The following is a 10,798-nucleotide window of genomic DNA, read 5'->3' as shown; positions in this document are numbered from 1 at the left end:
TGAAATGCCCGCTAAGTCACGATCCTTCTAGAAACTCCAGCACGCATGCTCCCAGCGTCGCGTGACTTCCGCTGTCGTAACAATATCCAAACAATTTTATCATGTTTTATGCTCACTAACGCGATCAACTGCTCAGATTTGTTATTTTTTTTACCAGTCCCAACACCAATTTTAAAATCGGAAAATCTTCTAACATTTCTGCTTACAGTTACATATACGTGATTTTGTGTGTACATTTCATTGATTTTGTTGTGTTGTTTTTTGCACTGGCCTTAAAATTAAGACATCTAAAGCGTGCGTTTAAACACTATATTTTCAATAGAGCTTGGCAGCGGCGTATTATCGGGAGGAGAGACGAGACTGTTGCCCTGAGGCACCAAAAAAGTTTAGGCTAGGATACTGTGTGTAAAGAGTGATTAGTAGTCAGTATTTCCGCTGAATGCTGTACGCGACACATAACATTTTATAAAATAAGAAAATTTTTAGTCCACTGTGATGTAGCTTTGTGCATAATTACAAACAAGCAAGCAAACTAATATATTATAGACACTGATATGGAAAAACATAGGTTTGTCTAGATTTTTCAGCAGATTTCTATATAGGTTTGTCTAGATTTTATTGAAGATTCTTCATCAACGTATTAGCTTGACATATATCAATAACTAACACTAGGAGTGTGTAACTTTAGGCGCTTATTGTCTATTTTATTGTACTTGATCTGGTTTTACAGGAACTCTTAAAGTCCTCCTGCAAATGTTAGTTATCGTTTAGTTAAAGGTACTGTTATTTTCACTTAATTTAGGGTAAGTACCATAAGACCAGATTACTTACATACACTGTGGTGGATGGTTTTTAATGTTTCCAGTGGAACATTGGCTCTTATATTGTTAGAATTGTATTTTACTTGTTTATTATTTATTGAATATAATCTATTGTTTATTGATTCTATTTGATGGTTTAGTTTATGGGGGACACACAGACCACCAGTAACCTTTGTTCTTCATTAGCTCCTGCCAGTTTTACGTTTAAAATACACCTATCGTCATCTCTTCCCATTCCCTGGACATTGTATTGCATGTTAACACATTGTATTGTATCGTGATCTTTTTGCGGTCTCTCCACTGGAGCTCAATAAATATTTGCATTCTGTGTAAGATCTGTCAGTCTCATTTTTGTGGCCCAATTATCTCACCAGTTGGGAAACACACTTACATAAGAGATTTGTGAACCTCCAGGCCAGAACGTGTATGGTTTGCTAGAAATCCTTGAAATACCCCCTCCTCATTTATAACAGTTTGTACAATTATTTTTCAAACCATATACATGTATTTTATGTAATTTTCTTTAGCATTCTATGTTGATCGACATTTGTGTATGTCTTTGATCAACTTTGTGAAATGCTGTTTTATCATGGATTGTCAATGCATTGTGTGGAATAGGCAGAATTCTTAGAAAAGTGTTAATTTTTGCTACCAGGAAGCTTTTCTATTGGTCATAACTGAAAATGTTCAGTATGTCCCAAAAGCTAATTGTGCCAACTTTTATAATTTTACCACAATTCTTATGGATTAAGAGATAAGCCATTAGCCTGGATTGCAACAGTGTTATACATGACAGAGTAGGATGGACTAACTTGAGCCTTACCAAATAAATATTCTTTTTCTTGAAACTTAACTGTGTAAAAACTCTCCAGGAAATAACTAAACTTGGTAACAATATACTTTTATTGAAAAGTCCGTACATCTTTTTCTAAATAATATTCTTCATAAAAACGTATCATTTCAGGTGATGACCTAGGTTGAACAGTTCTTAAAGCACTTAAAAAATGTTCCCATTTTACACTTTGAGTTGTAATGTCTTCTTCAAGTGCTTTCATTGCTGCTTCATGACAAACGGCAACAATCTAGAAAACAACGGTTTTTAGATGAAAGTAGGATACAAGTAACTTCTTAGTTGAAACTAAGAGTAGATCAAAATGAATTATAATTCTGGTGGAAAATTAATTTTTACCTTAAACTATAGTTTATGCAATTTCTACTGACAACGTTTAAGTAATTAAGTATTAAAAAAAAGTAAAGGACATAAAAATGTTACCCGTTTCTCATAAAAGAACTAGTAATAAATTATAACAACTGATCTACTTTTGCGTATCTTCTTAATTTTTATTTTCAAACTAAGTCTATAAGATTTACAGATTTAGCAGGAAATTCATAAATAAATTAATACACAAAAAGAAATGTGTGGGGAAATGTAACGGATTTTAAGCTGAAGATTTTTCTCATGTTGAATAAAAGTTTTGGTTTTATAAAATATATTAATCGTTATAAAATGTTCTACAAAGTTTCACAAGTTAGTTTTCAACTTAAGTACTTAAAGATATTCTCTTTGTGTGATTCCAAAAGATGTTGTAAATCTTCCCAAACTCACAAGAATGGTTAATGCTGGGTCTGACTGATATGAATGTTGAAAAAGACCTCCAAATGGACAAGGTATTGAGTGGGTCTGAAGAAGGACTTCTCCAGTTTGATCAGCCAGCCCACTGGAGCCGCCACAGAAGGGAGCTGCTGAGAATGACTGGCTGATTCCTGTTCGGAATGAGCCAGAAGAATCCAATCATCCACGTAATAATGGAATCACAGCCCCAGAACATAGAGATATCGAGCAAAGGCTCGGACTACTCGACAAAATATGTTACGTGCAAAGGCAAGTCCAAAGAGGAGAGCCCAAAATTGATAAACCACCCAGAGATGGACAAACTGAAGACAGGGACGAGACTGAGGTGATATCGGTATATGTAGGTACGCATTGGAGACATCCATTTTGGTCATCCACAACCCCAGAGAAAATGCCCATCTCAGGGTAAGAAAATACTTCATGGTGAACCCAGGTAGTGAAATGAATTGGTTGAGGTAAGATAAATCTATTACAGGCCACCAATCCCTGGTTTCTTGGGGACAACGAAAAGGTGGGAATAAAAACCCTGGTAAGGATGGGAACAGGTTCAATGGCCTGCTGCAAGAGCAATTTCCGAACTGCTTCTGACAGATGCTGGCTGGTTACAGGATTTCGAGGAGGAATGAAGGAAAGGGGGTAAGGAGAGACGAGAGGTGGGGAAAGAAGCTGGACAACAAATCCTTTTGACAGAACCTGAAGCACCCACTGATCACTGATGTAGAAGAGCCAGCAATGAAGAAACTTGAACAGCCAGGACCCACTAAACCAGAACCCACTGGCTAATCACCAGTACTGGTGGTGACTGGGGGGTGCATCATTGAGGAAAAGAAGTACCCCAAGTAGAATGGAGGGGTAAGGATTGGGAAGGGGAAGGACAGAAAATGGTAATTGGGGGCATATGAGGCTCTGACTGAGAGAAATGGGCTACGATATTCATAAGGGTGGATTGTTGTTGGACCGATGTCACCCGAGGCTCTAAGAGTTTCCAGGATCGTATCAAAAATGTAACATCTCAGAATTTGGGTCATAAGTAAATCCCCTAATATGTCAAAGGTAAACGGACCTGAACTAATACGGCATCATGACCTATAAGTTCCCAACAACAACAAAAAACCAAATATGTAATGCCAGAGCCGAAGATGACATGCAGGCCAAGGTGGAGTAGTTAAGGGCAAGGGTATCTCCAGAAAACTCCTCAATATTTCTGTGGAGATCCTCAGATAGGAGGTATATGGAAGAAAGATACTGTAATATATTTGTAAGGGTAAGATACAAGTGAGAATATTGGGCATGGGTAAGATTGACAAATGATTTGGGAGCTGCACACTATATAAGCAATAAGGAACCTAACAACCGCTGGTCTAAAAATGGGTAGTCAGCACAATGGTAGGAAAATGCAAATAGATCTGTAGTCCATCAGGGACATGGCATGCTAATCCCCACACTGATCTGTATCTGTAGTCCATCAGGGGCATGTCATGCTAATCCCCACATTGATCTGTAGTCCATCAGGGGCATGGCATGCTAATCCCCACACTGATCTGTAATCCATCAGGGGCATGGCATGCTAATCCCCACACTTAATGAACTGATCTGTAGTCCATCAGGGGCATGGCATGCTAATCCCCACACTGATCTGTAGTCCATCAGGGGCATGGCATGCTAATCCCCACACTAATCTGTAGTCCATCAGGGACATGGCATGCCAATCCCCACACTTAAGGGAGGAAAACCAAAAAAGGTTGGGAAGATTGTTCATGCAGTAAAGAAGGTCGAGGTGCATAAGAAATAGAAGAAAGGGATAAAATGTCACAAACCTGAGACACAAAATCCATAAAGACTGCATTATGCCTAGTACACTCATTGGGTTGGGAATGGGAATAAACGGCAAAATTGGAGGTGGAAAAAGATGATCGAAGTCTTCGTCAGCCTGTTCTGGAGGAGCCCAGGCTATGTCCGGGGACAAAGATTGTCCCGTGTAACAATCGATCTCCTGACATATAAAAACAGATAAATCCACTGTCAGGTTGCCCACAACTAAGGCCTTAGAAAAAATGTTGGTTGCTGGTATAATCATAAAGTGGTAACATTAATTTGGAATTGTTTGCACCAACAAGGTTCACCAAATTTGACTACAGAAAATAAGATGACTAGAATTAACTGACAAATACTAATAGAAGAAACAGGCTGAATGAAAGCAAATTAATTTAAAAAACAACCACTTCATGAGGAAACAAAGTTCAACGTGAAGCATTAAATAAACAAAAGAGCACATCTGAACACAAGCGCTGCCAAACGATAAGTAATACTTTGGTAGAGGAGTGTAGAGGGAATCACATGCATTACATGAGCATGTCATGCTCCTATTGGTGAACAGATGATGTATGATCATTTGCATGAGAGACATGTTAGAATTTTGAAATTCTAATACGGGGGAGCAGAAGACTTGTGGCATGTGTAAAGAAAAACTTCGCATATAGAGGGCAGCACTGAACGAGAATGGCTAATCTTGTGAGATGAGGTAAGTACCTTATTTGAATCTAGTGTTTCCTGACTGTGTAATCTGTTAATTAACAAGTTGTACTATAACAGTAAAATCTATAATCACACCAGATTATCTAAGTGTTTCCTGACTGTGTAATCTGTTAACTAACGAGTTGTACTATAACAATAAAATCTATAATCACACTTGGATAATCTAGTGTTTTCTGACTTTAGAATTGTGTTATCTGTTAATTAACAAGTTGTAATACAGCACTAAAATCTATAACATAACAGATATTGTTTCAATTAAACAAATGATGATTCTTACTTCTGCACCAGAGTATCCATTAGTTCTTTCCACTAAAAGTTCTATGTCGACTCCCTCACTAATGGGCATTTTTTTTAGTCTTATGTGGAATATTTCCCTTCTTGTCACTTCATTCGGAAGTGGGACGTATATTATACTGTCCAGACGACCTGGTCGAAGTAAGGCCTGAATAAGAATAATTTTGATCTCTATAAAATTACTTTGTACTGGAAAAAAGTATACAAAAATGGATAACCTGTTATATTTTAAAGTAGTAAGCAACAGAATTTATTTTTTCATATTAGACAAGTCAGTTTTGATGTGTTTTACTTATAAATTAATGTGTACCTTGTCAATCATATCAGGCCTATTGGTAGCAGCTACCATTAGAACACCTTGTAACTGCTCTATGCCATCAAGTTCTGTCAGCAGTTGGGCTAGCACTCTATCTCCTACATTACTACCTCCACTTGATCTATGAAAAGACAACAACAAAGAGAGATACAAACATTTAATATATCTATACAGTAGTATATTTATCAAAAATACTTTGCTGATTAATAAATCATGATACTTTTTAAGTCATAACAGATTCCATTCTTCTTATGAGGGAAAAATTATTTTTTAATTAAATAGATATACATTGACCAGTACATTTAAAATTTCAATTTCATAAATAATACTGAATGTCTAAATGATTGATGCTATAAAATATCTTTAACTGACAAAAGTTTCACATAACTACAAGAGCTGAGTTTCAAATATAAAAAAACAATATAATCAGATCTTTACACTGAACTCTGTACAGAATGATACTAGCTGGTAGCAACATTATAATCAACTCTTTACACTGAACTCTCTACAGAATGATACTAGATGGTAGAAACATTATAATCAACTCTTTACACTGAACTCTGTACAGAATGATACTAGCTGGTAGCAACATTATAATCAGATTTGTATATTAAACTACTTATGGAAAGGTTGAAACAGTTAGTTAGTTAAATTCGATGACGAGGAACCCACTTTGAGACTAATAATGGCTGGAGACGGCTTGAAAGGGTAATGAAGAAAAAGTACCTGATGATGACAAAACCTTGTTGAAACGTCGTACATTTGCTGTTATATTAAAGTTTTTCTTCATTACCCATTCAAGCCGTCTCCAGCTATTATTAGTTAGTTAGTACCACTTCAATATTTTACAGAGATACAGAACAAAGATTTTTGAAATGGTCATATTATTCTAAAATATTTAATATCATATAATACACTTTGTGAATCTGTATATCCCAGTCACTTCCCTTGTATTTCTATAACACACCTTGTTATTCTGTGTAACATGACCACCTTCTCCAGACTGTAACAACATTAGGACCAGTTCTTCTGTAACATATTTTATTTTGTGTAACATGAACACAGTCTCCAAACTCTAACAATATTAGGCCCAGAATACTGTGTAACATGACTACCTTCTCCAGTCTGTAAAAACATTAGGCCCAGTATTTCTGTAACACACTGTGTGATTCTGTGTAACATGATTACATTCCCCAGACAGTCACAACATTGGGTTCATTATTTCCGTAACACAAACATCGCCCATGAACTGTAACAAAGCTCACATGTTTTGGCACAATGAAAGGTACAATGTTGATTATCAGTTAGATCCAACTAGTTTAGGTAACACAGTTACCATCATCAGGGCTAGTATTTACCTGATGATTGTATCTACGTTACTAAAACTAGTCAGCTGTAAAATATTGAAATACACAAATGAACAACATTTTATAATACACAATTAAAATCTTTATTTATACCAATCAACAGTTGTAAAAGTCATTCAAGAAACCATTGAAATAATGAAACACAGCAAAAACAGCTTGATTTTAAATAAGGATGAAGGGTTAGAAAATCAGAAAAGTATGTAGATGGTGTGGTCTTTATTGAACTGTAAACTAGTAGTCACATGACCATGGCTTTTGTTCTTATATAGCACACAGTAACTGTTTTTCACACTCCGGAAGATAACGTGAAACCACCTTGAAACGTGTAGTGACTTTTACAACTGTTGATCGTTTGTGTATTTTAATATTTTATATATATGCAGAAATTCTTTGAATTTCAACCTTTCAACAGTCAGCTGTAGCTAATAATAAAGATTTTACCTGTCACTGTGTCAAAAAGTTTTTTGTTTTTTTTACTCTTAATGTAATTGCCCAACATGCCTGAAAAGAAATTGGATGAAATTATATATGTTCTTATTTACTATGAATAATAAGGAATTATCTAGGCAAATTACGATATATATATGCATATATTATCTGGGCAAATTAAGATATATATATGCATATATTATCTGGACAAATTAAGATATATATATATTATCTGGGCAAATTAAGATACATATATATATTATCTGAGCAAATTAAGATATATATATATATATATTATCTGGCAAATTAAGATATATATATATTTTGTTTTCTCCAAAACAACAAGAATTCAGAAAATACAAAGGTTCATGCATTTTTTAGAACTTAAAATAACACAGTCATGGATAATCTGATGAAAAATTTAAGTGTGCATTTCAGTGCACTTTTCCTTGAAACTACAAATTTTCATGTAATAAAAGATACAATTATGTCTTCAGAATAACTTTAAAGTTACACAAATCATACAAATTTTCCAAAAATATCATTTTAAGTTTGAAATTATGGTTTTGAAATAATCTGATTCAATCCTGAAATGATTAGAAAAGTTAACCTTGGACAGTGTTTTAAATAACTCCAGTTTTTACACAGTAATTTACTTCAGAACAAAGCTGTTAACCAAATCAATAACAATAAATAAAAAATTATTCTTTTAATTTTCAAAACAAGAAGATTGGAATCACCAAAACTGAGGTTTTTTAACAGTTACTCAAAAAAAACAAAAAACAACAAACATACCCTCCTCTCTCAGCAGCTAAAGCATCTATTTCATCGAAGAATATGATAGATGGAGCCACTGATCTAGCCTTACGGAACAATTCTCGAACAGCTCGCTCTGATTCACCGACCCATTTATTAAACAGTTCTGGACCCTTTCAAAAAGAGCAAACAAATGGCATCAGTTTTACAATCGATTCACATAATCAAACCGCATAACACAAGGAAAAAGTTATCTACAGAAAAATTCAAACTAGGAGGAGGAAAATGTTTAATAAATACATTTATTTGAACTTAGATTCTGCAAAAACTTCCTACTCTCCGTGGGTGAACTACAAGAGTGTCAGTCAAGACTTGGTATTCAATCATAGATGAGTAGTCCACGAGTTGGTGCTGCCTTTCCTTTAGTCTATTAGTTCAAAATTAGGGACAGGTATGCTTAGATAACCCTTTGTATATCTCTGTGCAATTATTTTAAAACAACCAATTTTACTTTTTTTAGGAACATAAACTTTAACACAATTTGTAAGTTCTACACACAGCAAACAGCAAGTTCATACCTTGATAGCAATGAAATTTAATTCACTTTCCGTGGCAATTGCCTTGGCTATCATAGTCTTGGAGCAACCAGGAGGGCCATACATAAGCAACCCACAAGGAGGTCGAATTCCCATTCGAGAAAATGCTTCTGGATGTTTTAAGGGCCACTCAACAGCTTGTTTCAGTTTCTTTTTTACTTCTGCCATACCTCCAACATCTTCCCACCTAACCTGTTCATTAACAACAAACAATTAGTTAAAGTTTTTATCTGTTATACCTCCAACATCTTCCTGTTCATTAACAACAAACAAGTAGTTAAAGTTTTTATCTGTTATATCTCCAACATCTTCCCACTTAACCTATCCAGTAACAAGAGACAAGTAGTTAAAGTTTTTATCTGTTATACCTGCAACATCTTCCCACCTAACCTGTTCATTAGGATGGGTTAAGTGGGAAGATGTTGGAGATATAACAGATAAAAACTTTAACTAATTGTTTGTTGTTGTAACAAGAAACAAGTAGTTAAAAGTTTTTATCTGTTATACCTCCAACATCTTTCTATTTAACCTGTTCATTAACAACAAACAATTAGTTAAAGTTTTTATCTGTTATATCTCCAACATCTTCCCACTTAACCTATCCAGTAACAAGAAACAAATAGTTAAAAGTGTTTATCTGTTATATCTCCAACATCTTCCCACTTAACCTATCCAGTAACAAGAAACAAATAGTTAAAAGTGTTTATCTGTTATACCTGCAACATCTTCCCACTTAACCCATCCTGTAACAAGAAACAAGTAGTTAAAGTTTTTATCTGTTATACCTCCAACATCTTCCCACTTAACCTATCCAGTAACAAGAAACAAATAGTTAAAAGTTTTTATCTGCCATATCTCCAACATCTTCCTACTTAACCTGTTCATTAACAACAAACAAGTAGTTAAAGTTTTTATCTGTTATACCTCCAACATCTTCTCACTTAACCATCCAGTAACAAGAAACAAGTTGATCAGAAGTTTCCAGTTTATATATACTAACTGTTTCAAATTTAATTAATATGAGGGTATCCTTATTTTTGAAGTTTCGATTCACAACGCCTGTCACACTCTCATTTTGTTCCCAAATTTCCCACTACATTCCATTGTTCTTCTCTGCACGAGTTAGGACTTGTTAGCTGCTATATATTACTTCTTAAACCACTGTAATTAATCTACACTGATAGTATATAATCTGCTCTATACAAAAGTATTTAAACTTGGCCTATTGAAAGTTGTTCTTCAGTTGTACGTATTCACATCATATGTGGGAACAGATGTAATAATAAAACATTAGATAGTGAAGGCCCATCATGAAAGAAACAAGAATTGGTCAGTTATATATTCAAAGGACGACAGTTTCTTAGCAAATAAAAACTATCCTTTGGGACAATCATAAATATTCTGTAAAATTTATAGGTGTACTGTTTACAGGTGGATATATTACTGGATATGAAGATATACCAAAATGGTAAAAGATGAATATCACAAAAAATAGCCTTTTGATACCTTTTATTGGATATGAAGATATAGCAAAATGGTAAAAGATTAATACGACAAAAAATAATATATTAACACACATTTTATTGGACAAGAAGATATAGCAAAAATTAAATGTGCAACTGAATGACAGTAAACCAAGAAAATACTGATGAAATATATTTACTTTCAAAATTTCCTGGTTTTTAAAATAATTATTAACACCAATCATACAAAGTTCCACCATGTAACAGCTAGAGTATATACTAAACTACTTGATTAATGTAAGACTATTTCAGACATGTAATACTCGACTATTCCTAAGATACCAACATGTAATATTCCACTATTCCTAAGATACCAACATGTAATATTCCACTATTCATAAGGTACCAACATGTAATACTCGACTATTTCTAAGATACCAACATGTAATATTCCACTATTCCTAAGATACCAACATGTAATACTCGACTATTCATAAGATACCAATTTGTAAAATTGCATTACTTCTAGGATACCAACATGTAATACTCCACTATTCCTAAGATACCAACATGTAATACTCGACTATT

At 34.4% G+C, this 10,798-nt stretch overlaps 1 protein-coding gene across 1 annotated transcript; it reads right to left on the bottom strand.

The window, feature by feature from the left end:
* Positions 1–1,706: 1,706 nt before the first annotated feature.
* Positions 1,707–8,965, bottom strand: LOC106476865 (spermatogenesis-associated protein 5-like). Its single transcript, XM_013937482.2, has 5 exons — positions 8,730–8,965; positions 8,191–8,324; positions 5,594–5,720; positions 5,267–5,431; positions 1,707–1,903 (listed from the first exon to the last, which is right to left on the bottom strand). The coding sequence occupies exons 1-5, from the start codon at positions 8,913–8,915 to the stop codon at positions 1,724–1,726; spliced, it is 792 nt and encodes a 263-aa protein (XP_013792936.2). The 5' UTR covers positions 8,916–8,965; the 3' UTR covers positions 1,707–1,723.
* Positions 8,966–10,798: the final 1,833 nt, after the last annotated feature.

This window comes from Limulus polyphemus, unplaced genomic scaffold (assembly GCF_000517525.1).
Source record: "Limulus polyphemus unplaced genomic scaffold, Limulus_polyphemus-2.1.2 Scaffold11875, whole genome shotgun sequence".
NCBI classification, from domain to species: domain Eukaryota; kingdom Metazoa; phylum Arthropoda; class Merostomata; order Xiphosura; family Limulidae; genus Limulus; species Limulus polyphemus.
The sequence above is the reverse complement of the archived record's forward strand: the minus strand, read 5'-3'. Positions and strand labels throughout refer to the sequence as shown.

Excerpts from the sequence above, each read along its gene's own strand:
- LOC106476865 (XM_013937482.2), bottom strand. The coding sequence starts at position 8,915 with ATGGCAGAAGTAAAAAAGAAACTGAAACAAGCTGTTGAGTGGCCCTTA. Across the intron at positions 5,432-5,593 it reads GGCCTGATATGATTGACAAG|GCCTTACTTCGACCAGGTCG; the intron begins GTACACATTAAT and ends ATTCTTATTCAG. Across the intron at positions 1,904-5,266 it reads ATGGATACTCTGGTGCAGAA|ATTGTTGCCGTTTGTCATGA; the intron begins GTAAGAATCATC and ends GTTGTTTTCTAG.